Source organism: Narcine bancroftii, chromosome 8 (assembly GCF_036971445.1).
Source record: "Narcine bancroftii isolate sNarBan1 chromosome 8, sNarBan1.hap1, whole genome shotgun sequence".
Lineage (NCBI taxonomy): Eukaryota > Metazoa > Chordata > Chondrichthyes > Torpediniformes > Narcinidae > Narcine > Narcine bancroftii.
In genome coordinates, this window is record NC_091476.1 from 83,505,940 (window position 1) to 83,533,227 (window position 27,288).

Sequence of the window (27,288 nt, forward strand, 5' to 3'; positions counted from 1 at the left end):
AACTAGATTGATAAATGCTCATTATGCAATGATTAACTATCATTTTTTACATCAATTATACTTAACACCTTTTTTTATTTTCTTGTCTGTCAATTCTCTTCTTTTAGTTGTATCTTCCTTTATTGCTAATTCTTTTTCTGTATTTGTTATTTCCCTTTCCAACTGTTCTATTTCTTGATTGTCATCCTTCTTCATCTTAGTTACATAACTTATTATCTGTCCTCTGATGAAGGCTTTCATTGCATCCCATAGTATAAATTTATTTTTTACTGATTCCGTATTTATTTCAAAGTACATGTTAATTTGTCGCTCAATGAATTCTCTAAAATCGTATCTTTTAAATAGCATGGAGTTTAATCTCCATCTATACATTCTTGGTGGGATGTCCTCCAGCTCTATTGCCAATAACGGGGGTGAGTGATCTGATAACAATCTAGCTTTATATTCCGTTTTCTTAACTCTTCCTTGAATGTGGGCTGATAACAGGAACAGGTCTATCCTTGAGTATGTTTTATGTCCACCCGAATAATATGAATATTCCTTTTCCTTTGGGTGTTGTTTCCTCCATATATCCAAAAGTTGCATTTCTTGCATCGATTTAATTATAAATTTGGTTACTTTGTTCTTTCTGTTAGTCTTTTTTCCAGTTTTATCCATGTTTGAGTCCAAATGAAAGTTAAAATCCCCTCCTATTAGTATATTCCCTTGCGTATCTGCAATCTACAAAAAGATATCTTGCATACATTTTTGATCTTCTTCATTAGGTGAATATACATTGAGTAGATTCCAAAATTCTGAATATATCTGACATTTTATCATTACATACCTCCCTGCTGGATCTATTATTTCCTCTTCTATTTTGATTGGGTCATTTTTATTGATTAATATAGCTACTCCTCTGGCTTTTGAATTATATGATGCTGCTGTTACATGTCCTATCCAATCTCTCTTTAATTTCTTGTGTTCCACTTCAGTTAGATGTGTTTCTTGCACGAATGCTATATCAATTTTTTCTTTCTTCAGTAAATTTAACAGCTTCTTCCTTTTGATTTGGTTATGTATTCCGTTAATATTTAAAGTCATATAATTCAACATGGCCATTTCATACTTTGTTTATCTTTCCTTTCCGTTTCCTCATTACCACCTTCCCTTCTTATCTATTTCTGTTTCCTTTTTTTGAACACATTGTAAGACAACATTTCTAAAACATAAAATATTTCCACTATTCCCATATCTAAAATTTCTTTAACCCCAATAGTCCCTTTGTCCCTTATCGGGCAACCACATCTCCCCTCTCCATTTGGATTTGTGAACCCGTTCGCAAGCGTCAACTGATTTTGCAGTGACTGTTATTCTTCCCCACCCAGCCTCCCCGAAAAGTTTTTAATCTTCATATATAACAAAGCTCACTCTCTTAATTCCCTCCTTACTTCCTTTCTTCCCTTTCTTTCCCTTCTTAGTTCATACTTATACTTTATTCTTCTTTATATATAGTTTGTTGTCATTTTTGTTCTTGTTACATCTCTTCATCTCTCTATCTGTTTTGTAGGTGTTCTGCAAATTTTTGTGCTTTTTCCGGACCGAGATAAGTTTGCTTTGCTGCCCCGAGATAACTACTTTAAGCACCACTAGATATTTTAACATAAATTTATAACCTTTTTTCCATAAGGTCGATTTTGCTGCATTAAACTCCTTCCTCTTCTTCAGGAGTTCAAAACTTATGTCTAGGTAGAAAATTTTTTTTTTACCTTTGTATTCCAGTGGTAGGAACACAGTGATAGGAAGGATAAACTTTATTAAAATGAACATCTTCCCAAGGATACAATACCTATTTCAATCATACCAATTCACCTAACAGAGAAATTCTTCAAGAAGCTAAAGAAAATAATAAGGAAAGTCCTATGGAAAGGGGGGAAACCGAGGATAGCGCTAGATAAATTAACAGAATGGTACAAACAAGGAGGCTCACAACTACCAAACTTTAAGAATTATTATAGAGCAGCACAATTAAGATACCTATCAGATTTTTATCAAACAAGGGAAAAACCAGATTGGACCAGATTAGAGCTAGATAAAATAGGGGAGAAGATACCTGAACATATACTATATAAGTGGGATGAAAAATTGGTGCAACGTAGGAATTCACCAGTATTGCACCATCTGCTCAACATTTGGAAGAAGATTCACGTAGAAAGGAATAAAATAAATTATCAACTATCAAAATTAATATTGACACAAAATCAACTAATCCCTTTCACAATAAATAACCTTTCCTTCAAAGAATGGGAGAGAAAAGGGATCAAAAGAATAGAAAATTGTTTTTCAGGAAATAAATTATTATCTTTTGAACAAATGAAGGACAAATATAATATAACTCATGATACAATGTTTGCATACCATCAACAGAAAACCTACTTGAAGGACAAATTGGGAAACAGTCTGAGGTTACCAGAAGGAAGCAATTTTGAATATGTGATTACAGACACAATGATAATTAAAATATTTATAACAAACATGTAATCAAACTGCAAGAAAAGGAGAACGAGGAAACAAACTGTAAACCTAAACAAAAATGGGAACAAGATCTAAACATAAAGATAAAGAATGAAACATGGGAAAAGCTATGCTCCGGAACTATGAGAAATACAATAAACATGAGGTTACGCATGATACAATATAATTGGTTACAAAGGCTATACATCACACCCCAAAAGTTAAATAAATGGGACCCAACAGTATCAGATAGATGTTTTCGCTGTAAAAAGGAAACAGGAACAACAATACATGCAATTTGGGCATGTGAGAAAGTGAAAAAATTTTGGGAAGATCTAAACCAGATATTAAATAAAATCACAAAAAGCAATATACCAAAAAACCCAGAGATCTTCCTTCTAAGTAATATAAGAAATAAAGAATTTGGACTCGATTTGGATGGAGCACAAAAAAGATTTATTATCATAGCCCTAGCTGTAGCAAAAAAATGTATTATGTCAACCTGGAAATTAGAAGACAACTTGAGAATACAACAATGGTACATAGAAATAAATAAATGTATTCCATTAGAAAAAATAACATATAATTTAAGAAATAACATCACAATATTCGAACAAATATGGGTACCATACATGAAACACAATAGAGAAATCCTACCACAGACCTCCACCACCTAAAATGACAGAAGGAGAAGACAACGAAATGAATTGACTCAGTACATAAAAGTAAAAGACAAAAATTTCTCGTTTATTTTTATTAAGTGATGACATTGTTTAACGGGTTTAATGTATCTTATAGATTGAACTTTGAACAAATGGGAAGGGGGGTGAGAGAGGGAGTGAAGGGAGGGGGGGAAAGGGGGAGAAAATGACACTGTATATATTCAAGAGAAAAATGTCTGTATGTCTGTATGGTTTATAGTGTGAAAAATAAAAAAAATTTAAAAATTATAAATACTTAACACCTGAAACATTTAAAAAGTATGGTTTTCATGAATCAGATTTGTGTTTTGGATGTGGTGATATGCTTGGAACTTTTTTTCATGCCGTTTGGTCATGTATCTTTTTGGAAGAAAATTCAATCGTTTTTAGAATATCTGTATAAGATTAAAATATTTTTAGATCCGACAGTATTTTTATTGGGTAGTTTGCAACCTCTGAAAGGTTTAGGATTAGATAAGTTTCAGCTTGCTTTGTGTATTTAGCTTTATCCATAGTGAAAAAATGTATTGCTAGTACGTGGAAAGATACAAATATGATTGATATTAATAGATGGCATAATGAGATGAAATATTGTTTAATAATGAAAAAATACGTATGTTTCGCGTGATAATTCTAATTCTTTTATTAATAAGTGATTGTTATATTCAGAATATTTACATTTCAATTTACATTGATTAGATCTTAATATGTATATTTAATTTTTCTTTAATTTTTTTTCTTTTTTCTTTCTTTATGACTCTCCTTAGGAGAGTTGGCTGAAGGGGGGGGGTTCTTTTCCCTTTTTTTTTCTTTTTTTCTATATAAAAAATAACATTCATGCTTGTGGTTAATTGTTGTATATGTCATATATTATTTGTTTTTTGAACGAATAAATAAAGTTTAAAAAAAAAGGAAAATGTACGGTCCAAGTACGATACAAACAACAGCAACCAAAAACTTTCTCTCTACTTCGTAGATACCCAGGGACCAGCATCTTCAGAAGGAACTGGCTACAACACGCTCCCTTAGACTGGCTGGAAATCTGTTCAATACTAAATGTAAACTACATGGACACCTCCCAGCCAGAACTCAACCAAATCCTCCACAACCACGCAGTGGTTTTCCAACAAGAATTGGGGAAAATCAAAGGTGTTCAAGCCAAACTGGAATTAAAAGATAATGCAGAACCAAAATTCTTCAAAGCCAGAACAGTCCCATTTGCTATGAAAGGGAAAAATTGAGGATGAATTAAACAGACTAAAACAGAAAGACCTATTAGAACCAATACAATACAGTGATGGGGCAGCGCCCATTGCATCCGTACGAAAAGCAAGCGGTGAGATTGGCATTTGCAGAAATTACAAAGTCACCATCAATCCATCACTCAAAATACCTGAACACTCCATGCCCAAGGCAGAAGAATTGTTTCAAGCACTAAACAGAGGGCAAAAATTCACAAAACTAGATTTGTCACAAGCATATGAAGAGATAGAATTGGACAAAAAATCAAGGGAAAATGTGACAATCAATATCCGTCTGTAACTATTCACCTGTACACGGGCCTTACGGAATGTCAGTAGCACCTGCCATTTTTCAAGCCACAATGGACAAATTACAATATGAACTCTCAGTTGGGTGTTACCTAGATGACATCATCATCATGGGCCAAAACAACAGTGAACACTTACAAAACCTTGAAAAGGTTTTAACCAGACTATAACAGGCTTATATACGATTATCAGTAACATAACTTGGGTTTACAATTGACAACGAGGGGGTGCGAATGAATCCAGCAGGAGCAGAAGCCATTTGCAAGGCCCCCATACCCAACCAACAAATCGGAATTACAGTCCTTCCTAGGACTTGCACTATGCAGCTCGATGAACCAATTACTCAAGAAAGATGGTATTAGAACCAGATACTAAAAATACAGTCGATCAACTAAAGGAAATACTGACGTCAACAAATAAGGTGCAGATCCACGATGACCCTAGTAAAGAAGTTACACGAGCCGTGGATGCTTCACCAGTGGGACTAGGAGCAGGACTATCCCAAATCACAGAAAAAGGTGAGCAGGCAGTAGCATATGCTTCGTGAATATTAACCACAAGCGAACGCAATTAAGCCCAACTAGAAAAAGAATGATTGGCAATAATTTTTGGTGTAAAAAAAATTCCACCAATATCTTTATGGATGAAAATTCATCCTGATTACAGATAACAAGCCTCTTAGTTTAATTCTGGAGCCACACAAAGTTATACCAGTATTAGCTGCAGCCAGAATTCAAAGCTGGGCCATGCTACTAGCGGTGTATAACTATGATATAAAACATAAACCAGGAACACTCAACTGCCATGCAGATGCCTTATCACGCCTGCTGCTCCCCGAGACAGAACAATGAGAAGAAATTATTAAATGGAGAGCAGAGGCAGCAGCCGTCAACCAAGAACAACTTCAACAACTGCCCATCACAGCCCAGATGATCGCAAAGGAAACTAGAAAAGAGGCAACATTAAGCAAGATCCTATACTTCACCCTTAATGGGTGACCCAAATCCAGAAGATCTAAAGCCTTACCACACACATCGCCATGAACTATCAGTCGAAGAAGGATATTTACTATGGGATACCTGTACAATTATTTCATCCAAGTGGCAAACTACCATGAAATCAGAACTTCATGACAGCCATCTGGGTATGATACAAATGAAGTCACTGGCCTGAATGTATGTCTGATGACCCTCCATAGACAGAGTCATTGGAACAACAGTAAGAGAATGCAAAGTATCTCAGTCAATGTAGCCAACAATGCTGCAAGCCGAAGCTAACTCATGGAAATGGCCACCCAAACCCTGGCATCGGATTCATGTAGACTTCGCTGGACCATTCATGGGTGAGATTTTCCTAATAGCTGTGGATGCACACTCCAAATGGCCAGTAGTTTCACAGCTGAACAACACCAAAGCAGATTCCCCGATTGACTGTCTATGAGATATTTTGCCCCTGCTCATTCTCTGTTCTAGTGGGGGGACTTATTGTGGAAGTGACACATTGACCAATTACGAGCATTGACTGTCACTAAGGTCCATGAACTGCCTCATGAACTGGAGGAGGTGGAACTAGACCTGGTGTCACTTGCCCCAACCATCCCACCTCTCAGGCCGAATGGGGGGGGGGGGGGGCAGAGATGGTCATGGAGCCAAGCAATCCAGTGAGGAATTCAGTAACTGAGACATGCACCTAGGAGGGGAGTCACCGCCAAAGATCAGCCAAGACGGGCGGTTGCCGCCATCTCGACCACTGACCAGACTATCTACGGGTCCCAAGCAAAGACTGGCACAGCAAACCATGCTGTGGCAGTCCAAAAGTGAAAAAGACCACTTGAGCGCTTTAAGGACTATGTGCCCTGATTATTATTAAATACTTTCACTTTTGTAATTATAATTACTCATGAGATGTATTCTAAATCTCACTTGTAGTCCTGGGCCCGATGTAATCTTATTAGTCCGAAGGGACCCGGTCAGCATTTATCGCGGCGGGGGAAGAGTGTTGGGTGCAACCCCACCTTCTACTGGACATCATGATGCCCACATCATGATGTCACCCTTCCATATATGTGTCAGTAGCCATGTTAGTCTAATAGAAATAAAGGACGAGAAAGCATCACGTTTCCGAGTCTTAGTTGTGTGAGTGCATATACAACAGTCCTGATAAATGTCATCAATAGAGGGAAGGGAGATCCCAGTGACCTTCTCCGCCCTAACCCTAACCCTATTGACTTCCAGTCCGATGCTTTGCAGCCACCATCCCACACAGTGATGCTGCCAGACAGAACACTCTCAATTGTGTTCCTGTTAAATGTTGTCAAGATGGGGGCCTCCTCAACCTTCTAAGGAAATGCAGGCACTGCCGTACCTTTCTGATGAATGAGGTGTTGTGGGTCCAGGATAAGTCATCTGTTATATGCACAGCAAGGAACTGTGTGCTCTCTACTCTCTCCACGATGAAGCCATTAATGTGTAGTGAAGTGTGATCTCCCTTCACCTCCTGAAACCCACAATCATTGCCTTTGTCTTGTCCATGTTGAGACTCAGGTTGTTGATCTCGCCGCATTTTATGAGCCGCCCAACTTCTCTCTGTAAGTCAACTTATCAATGATGCTGATGAGGCCAACTACTGTTGTATCATCCGGAAGCTTGATGAATCTGTTTGATCTGAACTGGCAGTGCAGTAATGGGCTGAGCACACAGCCCTGAAATGCACCAATGCTCAGCGTGTTGAGACTTGAGGTTTTGCTGCTCGTAATTGGTCAATGTGTCACTTCCACAATCGGTCCCCCCACTAGAATAGCAGGGGCTCTCATTGCTTTTTTGAATGTTTGTACAAAATGTTCTGCCTCCCCATTAGGTGACAGGGTGTGGACAAAATATGTCTGATATTGTTGTCGCGCATAAATTTAAAAAAATGTTCTGATGTAAATTGAGGCCCATTGTCCATAACTAATTCATGAGGAAATCCGTAAGTGGCAAAATATCTCATAGACAGTCAATCGGGGGATCTGCTTTGGTGTTGTTCAGCTGTGAAACTACTGGCCATTTGGAGTGTGCATCCACAGCTATTAGGAAAGTCTCACCCATGAATGGTCCAGCGAAGTCTACATGAATCCGATGCCAGGGTTTGGGTGGCCATTTCCAAGAGTTAGCTTCGGCTTGCAGCATTGTTGGCTACATTGACTGAGATACTTTGCATTCTCTTACTGTTGTTCCAAAAGTCCAAAATCCCATGGCATAGAGGAATGTTGAGTCCCAGTGAGTTTATCCACAGGCCTCTATGATCTTATTGTACCCTGAGTTGAAGTTAATGAACAACAGCCTGGTACATGAGGTATTGTTTTCTAGATCAGGACAGAGCAGAGAGCGAAACCTATAGCATCATCTGTGGATGGTAGGCAAACTGGATGGGCCCAATGTGACTGGAAGATGGGATTTGATGTGTTCCGCCATTGTAACATCTTCAACGCACTTGGTGACGTAGCTGGTCACTGGGTATGAATACTTATCAATGCTGGTGAAGGTAACCTGAATCCGCTCCAGTCCGTGCTTTCGAAGCAGTCCAGCAGAGCTGCTGTGGCTTCTTCTGGTCAGGTCCTGATCTCCTTGTGAACTGGTTTGACTTGTTTTACCAGTGGTCTGTATCTCTAGCAGAAATCAGTAGAAATTAGAATGGTCCTGGTATGCAAGTTGGGGGCAGAGCACCTTGTACAATCCAGGGACATTGGTGACCACCAGATCTAAGATAGTCGCCCCTCTGGTTGCAAAGTTGACATGATGGAACTTCAGTAGGGCTGTTTTTAAGTTGACATGATTGAAGTCACTGGTGACAGTCATACAGCCATCAAGGTGAAGTACAACACGTAAGTTTTCACACACCGTGGTTGAAATAAAAACTCAGCAGGTCAAAAATGTACTTTATATTTCAAAGATAAAGAAACAGAACCATCAACCATCGGGGGCGTGGCCTGGGCTAAACTTCTGCATTTGCAGAAGGAGGAACATAAACAGTTGTAATCAAAGTGGCAGTGAATTCCCTGGGTAAGTAGAAGAGCCTACCCTTCACCTCATTCTCTGATTGACTGCAGAGACATTGGTCCACCAGTCCTTGTTGACATATAGGCCTTTTACACAGCCACTTCCTGCGGGTTCTTTTATGCTAGGCCTGCTGTGTAAAAAGCACTGACACGGAATGTGGTGGGGGGAGGGGGGGGCAGGTGTGGTCATTCCAGTCTATATAAAAGGGGCGATCTGGCATTCTGGGACCAACTCGGGTAAGTCTCAAGATTTGGGGGAGTAGATTTAGGACAGAGATGAGGAAAAATAGTTTTTCCCAGAGAGTAGTGAATATTTGGAATTCTCTAACCAGGGAGTGGTTGAGGCTGCTTCATTAAACATATCTAAAATTCGGTTAGATAAATTTTTACATGATAGAGGAATTAGGGGATATGGGGAGAAGACAGGTGGGTGGAGTTAGGTCATAAATTAGATCAGCCATGATCTTATTGAATGGCAGAGCAGGCTCGATGGGCCATTTTTGACCTACTCCTGTTCCTACTTCCTATGTTCCTATGAATATAACGTTGTGATGACGCGTCAATGTGTGCAACCTATCAGCAAGAAATTTGAAACGTTTAAAACAGGGGTGTCAAACTCAAATTCACGGAGGGCCAAAATTAAAAACTTGGACTAAGTCGAAGGCCGAACTAAATATTTATTGAAAATTTTCAACAACATCTGCATGCTTTCTCTTCTTTCAACATATATAATGTTAAACTTTTTCTTATTAAAATAAATGTTTAATAATAGTTTTGGATAAACTCTTTCATTGTCATTGTCATTGGCCCATTTCCTTTAGCGTCTGAAACCGTGCACATGACGAGTCAATGAGGGACGATTAAAGCAGTGGTCTTCAAACTTTTTCTTCCTACCCACAGACCACCTTAAGCAATCCCTTACTAATCACAGAGCACTAAGGGCACAGGGACGCGAGTAGAAAGAAAAAGGTTGAGAACTGTTGTATTGTGGTAACTCCACATCTGATTTGGTTAATTGTTAGGCAAGTGGTCAGAGAAGGACCCCCCCCCCACCCCAAGAAAGGCTTAAATCACAGGAACAAAATAAGCTTCCGTCTCACTGCTCCCAATCTTACACACAGTCCTGATGTGGAATGTGGGGTCGCAGCTCCACGTTCACCCGAGTTCAGGTGCTGTCTGTGTGGAGTTTGTACACTCTCCCCTTGTCTTGGACCAACAGGTCGGTGGCCTGACGAAGGCACCCGAACCCCCCCGTTGAAACGCCGGCGTCTGGGGCGGTGGAGGAATTGGCTGAGAAGAGCGCGTTGCTCCCAACCCCCTCCCATGGTTGGAGAGGGATTAAACTGCGATCTCACGGCGCCGGGCTCGTCTCCAACAAAAGGAGCAGGAGGCAGGGTCCGCCGCGCACGGAGCGAGGGGGAAGGCATCGCCAACGAGATGTTCGGTCCAGCGTCGCCGCTGAAGCGCAGGCCCAGCGAGGATGGTCCCCAACTCCAGCCGCGTCTGTGTGTCCGGGAACTTGGCGGGCTGAGTGCGGCGCTCCGATCCCCGGGATTCGGGACTCTGAGATCCCTCCACACCTCCGGTGTCTTCATTTTCACCTTCAGTGTGCATGCGCTATACTGGCGCCAACTCTAATATATATTTAATATGATCTTGCGGACCTGGCCCGCGGGCCAGAGTTTGACATGTGTGGTTTAAAGCAACAGGGTAGGATTACGATGTCTGTGAGTTGGGGGGATAGAGAGATCCGCGAACTCCTTACCCTCCGAGCTGAGGACGAAATTAGGTGCCACATTATGGGAACTATAAAGGATTGCCCATTATTGGAGAGATTGGCAACACCTGGCCGACTGTCAATCAGCTGACCTGAATGGACCATGCCCCATCCAGTCGGCTGTCAATCACCCTCCAGGATATAAATAGTTCCGGCCCCTCGAGGTCAGTCTCAGAGCTTTGCACAGCACTCTCACAGCCAGCTCTGTGGAAGTTTATGTAGAATAAAGCCTGTTGAACAGACTTTATGTTTTGTGTCTGCTTTTCTGCTCGATAGGGCATCACAATTTTTTCTACATAAAATTTGAAACTGTAATGGAGAAGCTCCTGAGCGCCGGGTGCCTCGAAGTCGATGAACGCCATCTTGAAGCACAGGCATGCTTCAAAATCTGGAGGCACATGGTCGAAGCGATCATCAAGGCACACGCCGACAACATCCTAGACTCCGACAGGAAAAGGCTTGTCTTACTCTGCTCGAAGCTGGGTCCCCGAGCTTTCCAGGCCCTCAAAGACTCCACTGAGTACTCTGAAGCAATGAACATCCTAGAAACCTCCCAAAAATGTGGTCTTTGTAAGGTACCTTCTGAATATTCATGCCCAGCTTCCCAGAGAGATGGCCGAGTCCTACCTGGGAGCCCTACATGAGTTAGCCCAATCATGCCTGGCAGAACCCAGGGTGAACGAAAGGGAAGTCAAAAGATTGTTCAGGGACACCTGCGTCCGGGTCTACGCTCGAGAGCCATCAGGCAGAAGCTGCTGGAGGACAATATCTACTCCCTGGCCAAAACAGTGGAGGTGGTCCAAGCCCTGGAGGCAGCAGCCCTCCACATCAAAGCCTTCGACTCCAGGCTTCCCCAGGTCTCCACGTGGTCAGCACAGACAGCAGCTGTGGACCAAAACCAGATGGTGGACAAGAACATCACTGCTGCGGGTGCCCCACGCCCTTGTAAGTACTGTGGGTCCCAGTGTGGGTCAGATTGACAATTGCGCCAGAAATCAGTACTGTTCAAGATGCAGCAAGAAAGGGCACTTCGCCAAGGTATGCTTTTCAAACCCTGCCAGCAGCTCAGCAGCCCTCTACAACCAACCCCCTCCCTCCTGGAACCCGGGCACGTGCAATTGCCAGGTGACGCCATTGCCCTTGCAGGAACTTCCGGCCTCCCCAACCTCTGCAACCCTACTTCTGGCTTCGCTAGCAATGATCGCCGCATGCACGCCATACACCCAGACCAGCCCTTGATCTCACCAGCGCCACCACATCTGTGGACTACAATGGCATCACTTCTGCTGCCCGCGATGATGTCACCAGCTCCGACAGCTGATGGCAGGATGTCACTTCCCCAGCGCAATTTACACAGCCAGGGAGAAAGGCCAGTGATGCCACCGCCACATACCCACACGAGGCACTGCCATTTTGTGCTGGACAGGTGCAGGCGCCACAGCCGCCCTGGCCCTCCCAGGCCTACAATGAGCACAGCACCGACAATGATGATGACGTGGTCAACACGGGCGCTGACCAGACTTCCCTACCGATGCACCCCATGCCTCCAGATGCCTCCGATTGCCACCTGACACACCACTCCTATGGAGAGCACCACTGGCCAACACTCATCTCTCGTGACACACCCCACGCCTGCAGAATATGCTGCTGGCCGCAACTTGCCTCCACCATCGGGGAATGATGACTCGGACCCCAAGATGGTCCTAGCGGTCACCACATTGTCCAGAGACATCCCTCATGGCCTTGGGCGCTCCATGATGGACATTGAGATCAATAGGCAGGTGACAAAGTGCCTAATCGACAGTGGCAGCACCGAGAGTTTCATTCACCCAAACAAGGCTCACTCCCTGAAACAAAATCCATCCCACCACCTTCTCTACCGCCTTCGCTGCTCAGGTCCAAACCATTAACACCCTCGGGCACTACTCTGCCGATCTGACTGTGGGGGGGCAGGGGGGAAGACATACACCGGGTTTAGGCACCTGGTGATGCCCAAACTCTGTGCACCAGTCCTCCTGGGCTTAGACTTCCAATGTCACCTGCAGAGTGTCACCCTCACATTTGGGGGGCGCTACCCCCACCCATGCTCCACAGCGCACCATCCAATCAGCCCCGGCCAACCTGCGGCCGCTCCACACTGCGCATCGCTCCTCCCACCCTCTTCTCACACCTCACGCCAGACTGCAAGCAGATAGCTGCCAGAAGTAGGCGCTATTGCACCACAGATAGAGACTATATCAGGGCCAGAGGTGCAGCGGCTTCCTGCAGAAGGTGTCATAGAGCCCAGCAGCAGCCCATGGAGAGCTCAAGTCCTGGTGGTCAAGGTGGGCAGCAAGCCGAACGTGGTCATGAATTACAGTCAGACCATCAACCTGTTACACCCAGCTGGACGCCTACCCCTTACCAAGGATAGCCAACATGGTCAATGAGATAGCCCGCTACCAGGACTTCTCCACGATTGACCTGAAGTCAGCCTATCACCAACTCCCCAGCCACTCTTGTCCCCAGCGGGACAAGCCTTATACCACCTTCAAGGCGGACAGGTGCTTCAACCAGTTCCACCAAGTTCCATTTGGGGGTTACGAACAGGGTCTCCGTCTTCCAGCGGGAGATGGATTGCATGGTAGACTGGCACAAGCTAAAGGTGATTTTCCTGTACCTGGATAATGTCACCATCTGCAGTCACGACTAGCAGGACCACGATACAAACCTGGAGAAATTTCTCCGAACGGCCGAGGAGCTGAACCTCATTTAAAATAAAGAGAAGTGCGTGTTCAGCGCCATCCGCCTCGCCATCCTGGGGTACATTTGGCACATGGTGTCATTGGCCTGGATCCAGAACAGATGCTCACATTAATGGAGCTGCCCCTTCCCCCCATGCTCAAAGCCCTCCGCAGGTTCCTTGGCTTATTCTCTTACTACTCAGACAAGGACTGGCCCAGGCCACGACCTTTCCCCTCCCACCTGAGGTGCAGGCAGCCTTAATGTGCATCAGGCAGGAAATCGCAGGGGCCACGATGCATGTCATGGACGAGGACTTCCCCTTCCAGGTGGAGAGCGATGCCTCAGATGTGGCCCTCGCCGCTACCCTTAACCAGGAGGGACGCCCTGTTGCCTTCTTTTCCAGGACCCTCCACGGTTTCGAGCCAGAGCACTATGCCATTGAAAAGGAGGCCCAGGCGATCATGGATTCGGTCCACTATTGGCGCCACTACCTAGCTGACAGGAGGATCATCTTCCTCACCGACCAGTGGGCAGTGGCGTTCATGTTCAACACCACCCACAAAGGCAAGATCAAGAATGATAAGATCTTACGCTGGACAGTCGAGCTGACAATGTACAGCTACGACATCTTGTACTGTCTGGGAAAGTTTACCGACTCCCCCGACGCCCTCTTCCGGACCTGTGCATCGCTCCACGACAACCAGCTGCAGACCCTGTACGAATCTCTCTGCCACCCGGGTGTCACCCACTTATACCACTTTATCAAGTCCTGAAACCTCCTGTACACCATCAGGGACATCAGGACCATGACTGAGACGTGCCGGGTCTCTGTGGAATGCAAGCCCTGGTTCTTCCGCCCGCCCCAGGCCCACGTCGTAAAGGCCACTCAGTCCTTTGAGCGCCTCAGCTCCCTGCCTTCCACAAATCAGAATGTCTATTTCCTCATGGTCATAGACGAGTACTCCCGGTTCCCTTTCGCTATTCCTTGCCCAGGCACCTCCACGGCCACCATCATCAGGGCACTGAGACAGATCTTCACCATGTTCGGCTACCTCGGATTTATCCTCAGTGACTGTGGGTCTAGCTTCATGAGTGAGGAAACGTGCCAGTATCTGATATCAAGGGGCATCGCGACTAGTCACACGACTAGTTACAACCCGAGAGGTAATGGACAGGTGGAGCGTGAAAATGGGGTAATCTGGAAGGCAGTCCTCCTGGCCCTTAAGTCTAAGGGGTGGTCCGTAGAGTACTAGCAGGACACCCTCTCTGAGGCACTCCATGCCATTAGGTCAATCCTGTACACAGCTACCAACAAGAACCCCCATGAATGCCTGTTTTCCTTCCCCAGGAAATCGGCGACAGGAACATCACTCCTAGCATGGCTCACGTCCCTGAGACCAGTGCTCCTGCGTAGACACGTGCGGGTCCACAAGGCCAAACCCCTGGTCGAGCAGGTGTTCCTCCTACACACAAACCACAACTACGCCTACATCAGGTACCCCAGTGGCAGAGAGGACACCATCTCAACCAGGGACCTGGCACCATCAGGACCACCCACCACAGCACAACAGCATCCTTCATCCCAGGACCATGCCAGCCTGACACACTCCCCTGAATCCAGTCAGCTGTGGGACACCCAAGACAACCCCAGGCACCCGGACTCACTCCAACCGTGGGGTAACGAACCCGCCCACCCCCACCCATCCAACGCCTCACACACTGTTCAACTCCAGGACTCCCACAATTAACACCTTTCAGCTGTTGGTTTGGACTTCTCCCCCTCCCATTCTTCTCCGTTTCTCTCCCTGTCTTTATTCAGTCGCCTGCCTGCTTTTCGCTTGAAGAAGGGCTCAGGCCCGAAACGTTGGTAATATATCTTTCCCTCCTGCGGATGCTGTGAGACCGGCCGTGTCCCCCCAGCATTTCTGTGTTTTTCCTCAATGATCACTGCATGTCCAGTTCAACTGCTCTGAAGAAACCTCGTGACCAATAATGCAAGAGAGTGTTTCCTGGCACAAACCTGCTGGTGTGTTTGCTCTTTGATTCCAATCCAACTCTCCTTCCATGGAATTCAGTCAACACTGGGGAACTGGCAATCTCTCCTAGTGGTCCCAATACAGAGCAAATGAATTCCTAGGCAAGTGTGTGTCATTATATGGTGGTGATACTAGTGGCAAAACACAGGATTCTGTTGACACCGTGGTTAAGTGAAAAAACACACAAATGCTGGAGAAACTCAACAGGTCAAACGGTGCCTTTATGTAGCAACAGTAAAGATACAGAACCAACGTTTCAGGCCTGAGCCCTTCATCAAAGTGTGGGGGAGCATGAGAGATGTCCGAACAAAAGGGGGGAGGGGGTGGTGAGATGATAGGTGGAGGTGGGGGAGCGGAAGACCGTAGGAATGGAGGTGGGGGGGAGGAGTCTAGGCTGGGTGGACAGAGAAAGGAAGTAGGAACTGGAATAACTAGTTAAAGGAGGAGGGGGAAAAAAAGGCAAGTTTATTATTGGAATGCAGTGAACTCAATGTTCATGCCTTGGGGTTGGAGGGGGCCCAGACGAAAAATGAGGTGTTGTTCCTCCTGTGGTCAGGATGGGATCGTGTGAAAGGCATGGACAGACATGTGAGCTTGAGAGTATGAATTCCAAGATGTCAGATTCCCCAAAATGGATCATCTTCACATCCAATCCCTTTACACTTCCATTCCCCACACAGAAGGCACTTTGCTTTTTCCTGGACCTCAGACCTGAGCAGACACCTTCCACCACCACCCTTCTCTGCCTGGCAGAACTTGTCCTCACCCTTAACAATTTTTCCTTCAACTCATCCCACTACCTCCAGATTAAAGGAGTAGCTATGGGTACACATATGGGTCCCAGATTTGCCTGGCTGTTTACGGAGCAAAATATGCTCCAAGCCTACACAGGCAAGACCCCCCCCCCCAACTCTTCGGTACATCGACAACTACATCAGGGCAGTGTCATGCACCCGCGATGAGCTCATCAATTTCATGGTCAATTTCCACCCTGACCTCAAACTCACCTGGTCCATCTCCAATCAAACTCTCCCTTTTCTGGATCTTTCTGTCTCCACTGACATTTATTACAAACCCTCTAACTCCCACAACTACCTGGACGACTCGTCCTCACATCCGGTCCCCGGCAAGGACCCCATCCCCTTCTCTAAATTTCTCCATCTCTGCCGCATCTGCTCCCAAGATGAGGTCTTCAGTCCAGAGCCTCTGAAATGTCTGCCTTCTTCCACAAACATGGCTTCCCCTCCACCTCTATTAACTCGGCCCTCACCCGCATCTCCTCCATCTGCCCTGGCCCCATCTGCCCCTAGAAACTATAAACACAGAATCCCCCTTGTCCTCACCTACCACCCCACCAGCCTCCGCATCCACATTATCAGCTGGAATTTCCGGCACTTACTATAGGACCCCACCACCGGACACATTTTTCCTTCCCCTCCCCTCTCAGCCTTCAATAGGGACCGTTCCCTCTGTGACTCCCTTGTGCATTCTTCCCTCCCCACCCATCGCCCCCCCCCCAGCACCTTCCACTGTGGTTGTAGGAGGTGTAATACCTGCACACACCCCTCCTCCCTCACCACGGTCCGAGGTCCCAAACGGACCTTTCAGGTGAAGCAACACTTCACCTGTACCTCCAAAGAACTCATTTACTGCATCCGGTGCACCCTCTGTGGCTTTCTCTACTTCAGAGAGACCGGTCGCAGGTTAGGAGATCACTTCGCCCAGCACCTCCTCTCCCTCTGCAACAAAAGTGACCTCCTCATAGCCAACCATTTCAATTCTGAGTCACACTCTCAAGCTCACATGTCTGTCCATGACCTTTCACATGACCCCTCCCTGACCACCCGCAGATTGGAGGAACAACACCTCATTTATCGTCTGGGCCCCCTCCAACTCTAGGTCATGAGCATTGAGTTCACTGCATTCTACTAATCTACTTCCCTTTCCCCCCCCTCCCTCCTTTAACTAGTTATTCCAATTCCTACTTCCTTTCTCTCTCCACCTAGTCTAGACTCCTCCCCCTCCCCTTCATGTGGTCCTCCCCTCCTCCACCTATCATCTCCCACCCTCACCACTACCTTCCCCCTTTTGTTTGGACATCTCTCATGCTTCCCCACACCTTGATGAAGGGCTCCAGGATTTGTGTGTTCTTTCATGGTGGTGATACTATGTCCAGAAGGATAGTGCATTCAGTAACGTGCCTGTGTTCACCATATTGGCTTGATCACTGTAAGAAAGCTGCTCCATCTTTTACGAAGGCCTTCTCATCAGCTGTAATTACCCCAAGGACTCAGCGTACTCACCCACCAATGAGAAAATGGTCTTCACCACCCCCTCCACGAGCTCCTCACGGTTGAAGCACTGCTTGGATGACTTGCCTTTCTTTGTTAAGAATTTGAGTGGATATTTCACTGACCACCAGAGACCAAAGAGCAGAAAGAAGCTGCCAGGGAGTGCGTGCCCTTTGAAGTTTGCCATCAGTGACTGCAGTGAGACCTGTCGGGAGCAGAATAATAGTTAAGCACGTTGTTTTGGCTCTTGTCCTCAGCAACACAATCATCAATTTCTTTTCTCCCTCTTCCCATTCCATCCATTGGCTTCCAAGTCCCAATCATCTAATTTTCACTGCGGTTGATCAATTTGCCTTCTGACTTCCCTAAGTCCAAATAAAATGAGTTATTATGGGAGCCAGTCTGGTCAAATACTGCAGAAAGAGGAGAGAATAGTGGCCTTGCACCATCCATGGAGGAGAATTGCAGGGTTGATGTTTTCATGTCAGTGACCCTCCTGATGTTTGACCTGCTGCCTATCTCCAACACTTTCTGCATTCGTTTATTCTGGCTCTGACCACTCCTGCTTATTTCAAACGGTCCCAGTTCAGCTCTGATCACTCCTCACTGAGTCACAAGGAGAAGGTTTCATGAACGTTGATGTTGGTTCCTTCCTTCACTCAACCTACCTCTGACTTCCACTCCCCTTTCTCCAAGTCCATTTCTGGAAGGGCTGAACCCTTTCAGCCTTTCTTTATGGTTAAACCAGAGCATTAGCCCAAACTGGCCAAAACATCACCCACAATAAACTGTGGGGAATGCAGTGTCGGTGTTAAACTTTTCAAAGATGCTGTCAGCTAAAGGAATACCCTGGAGTGAACAAAGAGATGGGCTCAGTGGGTCAGACAATAGCCATGGAGAGAGCTGATCAGTCAATGTTTCGAATAGTTCCTTTATTGATAATTCGAGGTGTTTACACCAATAAAAGATCTTTTTTTCTGAACCTCTGCTATGATAATGTTATCAAAGATATGTCGTTACATTAACTAGATAGTTTTGGTTATTCCAAATTTGGGAACATCATCAAAGCTGCAGACAAGTTAATAGAATGCTGAATTTTCTTCCAACCAAGCATCTTGGTTGTGCTAATGGTTGGACAACAAACATTCCAACATCAGTGCTGAAGATGCTCTACAAAAAGGCAAGTTGTGGAATGGCAAGCGGGCTCAGATCTCCATGGAAAAGTTGACATGGGAATACAAATTAGGGGCCCGAAACTGCGAGATTTTAAGAAATAATATTGGGCCACCTATCTGCACCCTGCCCATAATCCTCCATTCCCCTCCCATCCATATACCTATTCAATTTTTCCTTAAATGACAAAATGGACCTTGCCGCCACTACTTCTCCTGGAAGCTCATTCCACACTGCCACCACTCTCTGAGTGAAGAAGTTTCCCCTCATGTTAGTTCTAAACTTTTGCCCCTTAACTCTGAACTCATGACCTCTTGTTTCAATCTCTCCTACCCTCAAGGGAAAAAGCTTACTCACATCAACTCTCATAATCTTAAATACCTCTATCAAATCCCCCCTCAACCTTCTCCGCTCCAAGGAATAAAGACCTAATCTGCTCAATCTTTCTTTGTAATTTAAATTCTGAAACCCAGGTGACATTTTCATAAATCTTCTCTGCATTTTCTCTATGTGTTGATATCCTTCCTACGATTCAGTGACCTGAACTGCACACAGTATTCCAGATTTGGCCTCACCAATGCCTTGAACAGTCTCAACATCACCTCCCAACTCCTGTATTCTATGGTTTGATTTATAAAGGCCATCATACTAAAACATTTCTTCACCACTCTATCCACATGAGATTCCACCTTTAGGGAGTGATGAACCTAGATCTTTCTGCTCCACTGCATTCCTCAGTGCCCTCCCATTTACTACCTCTGTCCTGTTTTGATTATTCCTTCTAAAATGAAGCACCTTACACTTCTCAGCATTAAACTCCATCTACCATCTTTCAGCCCACTCTTCAAAGCAGTCCAAATCCCTCTGCAATTTTGTAAACCTTCTTCATTATCCACAATTCCACCTATTTTACTAATCCGATTTAGCACCCCATCATCCAAATCATTAATGGAAATGACATACAGCAAGTGACCCAGTACAGATCCCTGAGGCACACCACTTGTTACCGGCCTCCAGCCTGACAGACAGGTATCCACTGCGACTCTCTGGCATCTCCCTTCCAGCCACTGTTGAATCCATTTGACTATCTCAAAGTTAATACCTAGCGACTGAACCTTCCTAACTAACCTTCCATGTGGAACCTTATCAAAGACCTTACTGAAGTTCATATAGACAACATCTGCTGCTTTCCCTTCACCTCTTCAAAAAATTCAACAAGATTGGTCAAACATGACCTTCCACACACAAACCTGTGTTGAGTGTTCCTGGCATGACGGGAATTGTCAACACCAGATACATGCTGATGCAGTATAATTTCCTGCATCAGTTATATCTCACACCGTAAAAATTACATAAATCAAAGTCAGAAATTTCGGCAAGTGCTTTAGAAGTGGTGTAGAGTTTGGAACCTTTGTCTGCTCCATCTGGCTATATCCAAAGGTGAGATCCTTCTGGGGGAACCTGGGGCACATTCTGAAAAAAAAATTACCAAAGTGCATTTTTAATGGGATCCAGAATTGCAGCTTCTGGGAGATATTGGAAAACACAGTTTTGACTGTCCGAACACCAAATTTGGTTTGTGAAGGTCGCCTTGTTAGTAGCTAGGAAGTGTACAGTGATCACGTGGAAGTCCAACTCTCTGCTTAGTATTGCATGACGGAATGTGGAAATGCAGAGTTGCATTTCCTTGCAGAAGATTCCTCATAACTTGAGGAGGAGGTATGGCACATTCATTGAAGTGTGGCAACTGAATCTGGAGCACATAGGTGCTCAGATATGAACCATGTCCACCTCACCCCGATGAGCCTTGAGCTTTGAGTAATGAGGGGAGAAAACCCATGCCATTAGGCATATAAAGGAGGGAGTGAACTGGAGTGGGGGGGGGGGGGTCGTGGCTCAGACAACGTATGTTTTAGTTTAATTTTAATTTTTATTCTCATTTTCATTGTTTATTTAATATCTGGGGCCTGTAGCAGGTTGTTTTCTTATGTAGTTGTGCTTCTGTATAACTTATGAGAGAAGGGAGGGGAGGGAATAAGGGAAGGGAGGGGGGAAAATGCTGGACTCTGGGAAATATATTGTGTGGAAGGAAAATGTACCATATTGTTTGCTTAGATTTGCATGAGTCTGGAAAATAAAAATAATTAAAAAAAAAAGGCAAGTTGTGTCAACCAAATATCCATAGGTGTCCAGGACACCCCACACTGCAGGGGAGGGGCCTACAGGTATCATAAACATTAAATGCCTCTGTTCTTCGGTGTAATGTTAAGGTAGGTTTGAACTCAGTTAGCACAGTGGTTAGCTGTTACAGCGCCAGTAACTCACGTTCAAATCTGGCGCCGTCTGTAACGTTTGTATGTTTTGTTTTCCCCTGGTGCTCCAGTTTCCTCTCACCCTTCAAAACGCAAGGGATTGTAGGTTAATTCAGGTGTAATTCAGGTCGGAATCGGCTTTTACCATGCCTTAACTAATAAAAATTAAGTATTAGGATTAGCTCTGCATCACCTTTAGTAAAGTCACAGCTGCTGGAGCTACTTTCCTGACCTATCCACATACCTGTTGTGAGTGAGTGAGTGAGTGAGTGAATGAGTGAGTGAGAGAGAGAGACAGACAGACACAAATAGACACTACCTGCTTCACCCAAGCCTTGGTGCTGGGTGAGCTGAGAGTGTGATCTAATGGGATCTTTGGGCTCAGGTGTCACGTGCTGTGCTGTGCCTCATCAGCTCCCCACTGAATCCAGGTCGCTAATTTGTTCTTTATTCGACTGCCAGCTGAATTGGTGAATGTAGGCTCATTTTCTACATTTAAGCAAAGGTACATGGATGGAAGGGGTATGGTCCAGGTGCAGGTTGGTAGGACTTGGCAGAATAATTGTTGATCGCAGACTAGATGGGCCTGTTTGTGTGCTGTGGTTATATGAAAGTGATTTCTGGATTACAAAGTTCAGAACAGCCTGCAGGAACCTGTGGACAGAACTGTACTCCACACTGAGTGATCAGAAGCACAAGCTCAGTCTAAAATCATGTGAAAACTATTTTTGAGTTAAAGTAAAGCTGGCAAGAAAGCTGTGGACTATCATCAATACCGATAGAGAGAACAGCATGTCAGTTGTCTATTCAATTTGCAGCCATCCACTGAAAATAGACTGGAAGAAAATAAACTTCTTAAAGGATGAAACTCCCGTTCACAAATTTTGCATGGTTGGTGAAGCTGTTAACACAACGCCTTTACAGCGCCAGTGACCGAGATCAGGTCGGGTTAGAATCCCGCGCTGTCTGTAAGGAGTTTGTACGTTTTCCCCATGTCTGCATGGGTTTTCTCCGGGGACTCCGGTTTCCTCCCACTGTTTGAAATGTACTGGTGGTGTAAGTTGGGCAGCACAGACTCGTGGGACAAAATGGCCTGTTACTGTGCTGTACGTCTAAATTGTTTTAAATAATAAATTTAAGGCAATAAGGAAAATTACTTCTGAGATCAGATAGGACAGAAAAAAATATTTATTTTCCAAAAAAATGTCCTGGGAGGTAATAGGAAAGTCAAACAACAGATTGCTTTCAATAGAGGCACAGTTCTACTTTAGTTGAGTTGCTACCTCCAGTGCTGTCTGTGGAGTTTGCACGTGCTCCCCATGCCCTCTGGCTTCCTTCCACATCCCAGAGGTATGCTGACTGGCATGTTAAATGGCCTGAGTACAACATGGAACTGGAGATCGTTTGGGGAGCTGATGGCAACGTGGGGAGAATACGTCATGGTGATTCGATGCTTCTTCCTGACAGGCTTTGTGGCAGGTTCCAGAGCGGATTTTAAAAAGGATGTGTTAGAGAAGCCAAAGTTCCCCCCAGAACAGCATATAAAAGGGAAGCAGCCATCCTGGAGTTGCCCCTTTGGAGCAGGCTGTTCCGAGGTTTAAATGTAGAGGCTCTGATGAAGGAGGCTTCAGTGAGAAGGCTGAGTGATGACTTTCCTTTCCCTTTGAATGGAGGAGTGACGGAGGGCAGAAACGGCAGTCAGCAGAGGGCTGTGCTCCTCGTGTGAAATGAGGAGGGTCAGCGAGCGATCAAGTGTCCCCGAAGACTCTGTTTGCAGGAAGGTGTTGAGCTGCAGCGGAAACTCCTTTCAGTGCATGGACAGGCCGTTGCAGTGGTCAGACTTCACCGAGAAGGCAGAATGTGTTACAGGAAGCAATTTCAGGGGCATGGTCATTCTGCAGGTTCAGCTGAACTGCCAGGAAGGGAGGCAGGCCGTGCACAAGCCCCTGAGGGTATCCCCCTCTCGAACAGGTGTACCACCTTGGACACTGCTGAAGAGAATGGGCTCAGGGGAAAGCAGCAGCAGCTGTTGGTGGTGCCATGACTGGCCCTGTGGTGGAACTGAGAAGGTCAATGTCTTCAAATTCCAGGCATGCTGCAGTGACAGGGCACAGGACAAATGTTTCCATGGTCCTAAGCAAGAGCCAACAATGTTGTAAATTTACATTTTCTAAAAATTTTAATTAATTTTAAAAATTTAGCCATACAGCCCTTTCTGCCCAGGAGCCCATGACCCCCAAATGCCCCAATTACAACCCCTGTACATTCTGGTGGGTGGGAGGAAGCCCACTCAGACAAGGGAAGAATGTACAAACTCCTTTCAGACAGTGTCAGATTCAAGACCGGATCACCGGCACTGCAATAGCATTGTGCTGGCTGCAATGCTAACCATGCCACCTTCTTGGTGCAGAATATATCTGAAAGGAGGGGGTGAAGAGTTGATGGTTATATTTCATTGTTGGTGATAACTACATGGGTAAGAAAGATGGGGTCCTGGAAAGAGTATTTAAGGAGTTAGGTAGAATATTGAAAAGCAGAATCTCTAAGGTTGTAATCTTGAAATTCTTCCTCATAACACATGTTGGTAAAAACTATAGAAATTGATAGGACAGAGGAGCATGTGGCCAAAGGGCTGGTGTGGCAAGCAGGCTTCAGGTATTAGGATCACTTGTTGGGTTGGGGCGACCTGTGCAAGAGGGGAGAGTTGCATCTGAACTGGTGGGTGAACAATATCCTTGGAGGAAAGTTTGCCTGTGATACGCAGGAGGCTTTAAACTTAGTGAGGCATGGGCTGTGTTCCAGACTGTCAGGGCAGTAGGTTGGATGATTGACTCCCATCTGGAAAATAGAACCAGTGTGTAGATGACACTTCCCAGTCAAAACTAATATTTCCCAATCTCAAACATGTCATCTTCCATGAGGAGTAAGCCTCGATATTCCAAATTGTATTTTATTCATCCAAATAAATCAAATGTTGTAATTGAAGCTCAAATAGCTTTAATTTGTCATTGATAAAAGCAAGTAAACATTTTCATAGCTTCACACTTCACAATGATGAGTAAAATAAAGCATATTGTAAATGATAATGATACTCCAAACAAATTTAAAAGAATTAAAATAATAATAAATGATTAATAATGATGATAAAGTCAAAGAAAGGTTTCTCAAGTGAGCTTACTCTCCTTCCACGGCTATTCCAAGAATGAGAATGAGCTACTTGTCCACTTGGATATTACAACATATGATGTCATACTATGGTAACTCTACAAAAACAATGAATCCTTAAAGGGATAGTCAGAAAACAACCATAAATCATAAACACAAGGTTTTAACCTCTTCATTCTGGCCCCTAATTATTATAATAGACATTAATGACTAATACATAATAATTACTATTACAGATACAAAAGTAAATATGATAAGTATAAAATTAAAAATCAAAACTTTCTGCTTCTTGTAAAAGACAAATTTTAGTAATAGATCGATTTAAGAAACCAATCTTGGTTTTAATCCGCACTTGTCGAACAAAATTTTTTTTGTCCAGAACTGTTCCCACAATTTTTCCCAGCCACCAAAAATTTCTTGGTGCAGAATCATCCACTACAATGTCTCCGCATACAAAATTGCATTTAGCTTTAGATCATTTTTGTCTTTCTTGTAATAATGAAAGATATTCTTTAACCCACTTTTTCGAGAATAAATCCTCAATAAACTGCACTTGTCTCCATCTGCATCTTGCATAATTATCTTCTTTGTGAAATTGACCCAGAGGTGTTAAAGGTTTCGATTTAAGAAATAAGAGATGATTCGGTGTAAGTGCCTCGATGTTATTTGAATCACTAGAAACTTTAGTTATTGGACAACCATTTAAAACAGCTTCAATCACACACAATATTGACTGAAGATTGTCATCATTTAATATTTGATTATACAAAATGGAATTCATCTAATCATTCTTTCCCACACACCAGCATGATGTGATCCTGTAAGTGGGTTAAATATCCAATTAATTTCTTTTTGAAGTAATGCATCATGAATTTGATGTTGATTCCAGTTTTGAATTGCTTTACATAACTCTAGTTGAGCTCCTGTAAATATAAATCCATTATTAAAACGTAATTCTTTTACTTGACCATGTCTGGCGATAAAACATCAAAGAACAGTGATAAAAGAGTCTGTATCAAGTGATGACGCTGCTTCAATATCAGTTGCTCTCATAGTAAAAATAGCTGCATATCCTTTTTCAACACTTGTTCCTCGTTTTACTTGCAAAGGACCAAACAATCAACTCCCATGTACATAAATGGGGGTTCATCAGGTGAAACTCTATCCTGTGGCATTTGTTGTTGTCCAGGTTTAGCATTTGCACATCGACAATTAACACATTTTGATATAATTCTTTTGATCAATGATGAATCACCAAGTGTCCAATATTTCTGGCGCAGTTCTGACAACATGTGATTACAACCACCATGATCTGTTTCCTCATGTATATGCCAAATAATTAATTCAGAAATATGAAATTCCTTAGCTAATATAATTGGACGTTTCACTTCTTCTGGCATTATTGCTTTTTCTAATCTTCCTCCTACTCTCAATACATCATTTACAAGAATAGGATTTAGCTTGCAAACATGACTGTAACATTCAGATTCTTCTTCCATTTTGATATCTCATTATCAAATGCTTTTCTTTGACAAAAATGAATTATCTCTAATTCAGCATTCTCCAATTCATCAACAGTCAGATAACAGCTCCTTTGGTACTTCAAATTTTCTCTCTTGATACAAGGTAAAAACATAGCCTTTAATTGAATCCATGTTACTGCCTTTTTCAAATGAAACCATGAGAAATAATAGCAAATTAATTGAATAATCTGATCTTCTTCATTAGATATTTCAATTGTATTCACATTAGTGTTTTGGATTTTTGGATCCTCCATTGAAATTTCTTTTAACTTTTCAAGATTTTGAAGCCAATCTTTTTGAGATTGCAAAAGAAATTGAGGACCGAACACCCATGTGCTGGCTCTTTTCATAGAAGATAGAACTTCTGATCCTCGTGAAGCCATATCAACTGGATTATCCACTGTTCAACATATCTTCATTCTAAACCTTCTCGATCTCATTAACTCTGTTAGTCACAAAGGTACAAAACCTCATGGTTTTGTTATTAATGTATTTAAGCACTGATGTACTATCAGTCCAAAGCATAAAGTCTGCTTGCTCCATCTGTAATTCTCCTCTTAACATAGTGTTCATTTTGCTTGCCATAGAAGCAGCAGTCAACTCCATTCGAGATATGGTGACTGGCTTTAATGGAGCCACTCTGGTCTTTCCCATTACAAATCCACAATGTATTCACTCTTGGTTATTTCACAGCACTAAATAACTGACAGTTCCAAAATCACCTTCGCTTGCATCAGCAAAGTGGTGTAACTGAGCAAATGTGGCAATTTCAAAGTCTGCAGGTTTAAAAAAATCTGTCGACTTCATATCTTTCTAACATTTCAAGACTCTCAATCCAATTCATCCAATCTTATTCGATGGAATCTAGTATAGTTTCATCCCATCCAAATTTTCTTTTGCACAATTCTTGTAGAATTTTCTTGGCTATTAATACTGCTGGTGCCAATATTCCCAAAGGATCCTATATTGAACTTAAAATTGAAAGAATACCTCTTCTTGTCAAAGGCCATCCTTTCAAAGCAATTTTGAATTTGAAAACATCAGATTGAATACACCATTGCAATCCTAGAATTCTTTCGACAGATACAACGTCACAATCCAAGTCAAGATGTTTTATCTCTTTTGCTCTTTCTGCCCCAGGAATAACAGCCAACACATCTCGACTGTTGCTAATCCATTTCATAAGGAAGAAACCTCATTTATTACAGATCTCTTTTAACATGATAAAGATTTATTGCTTCTTTTTTCTGAAATCACTGAAGTAAGGCAATCATCGACATAGAAATTATTTCTGATAATGCTCATAGCTTGAGCAATAAATTGTTCTTCATTATCTTCAGCACATTTCCTGAGAACAAAATTTGCACAACTCGGTGATAAAGTTGCTCCAAATAGATGAACTGTCATTCTGAATTCAATCATATCTTTACTGTAATCTCCATTAGGCCACCATAACAATCGTAGAAAATCCCAATCTTCTGATGGTACTTTCAATTGATGAAACATC

At 43.7% G+C, this 27,288-nt stretch overlaps 1 protein-coding gene across 10 annotated transcripts in view; it reads right to left on the reverse strand.

The window, feature by feature from the left end:
* Positions 1 to 27,288, reverse strand: part of tmem45b (transmembrane protein 45B) — a 64,593-nt gene that overhangs the window by 19,991 nt on the left and 17,314 nt on the right. For 4 of the 10 annotated variants that reach the window (XR_011343247.1, XM_069894387.1, XM_069894380.1 and 1 more), the window contains 2 exons: positions 21,107 to 21,176; positions 17,621 to 17,813 (listed from right to left, as the gene is read on the reverse strand). Coding sequence is in view for 9 of the 10 variants with exons in the window: in XM_069894387.1 (XP_069750488.1) it covers positions 17,621 to 17,813; positions 21,107 to 21,176 (263 nt within the window). In the remaining variant the exon portion in view is untranslated. Of the gene's footprint in view, positions 1 to 17,620; positions 17,814 to 20,190; positions 20,255 to 21,106; positions 21,177 to 27,288 lie in introns of all 10 variants that reach the window. The other 6 variants (XM_069894384.1, XM_069894385.1, XM_069894386.1 and 3 more) reach the window with 3 other exon arrangements.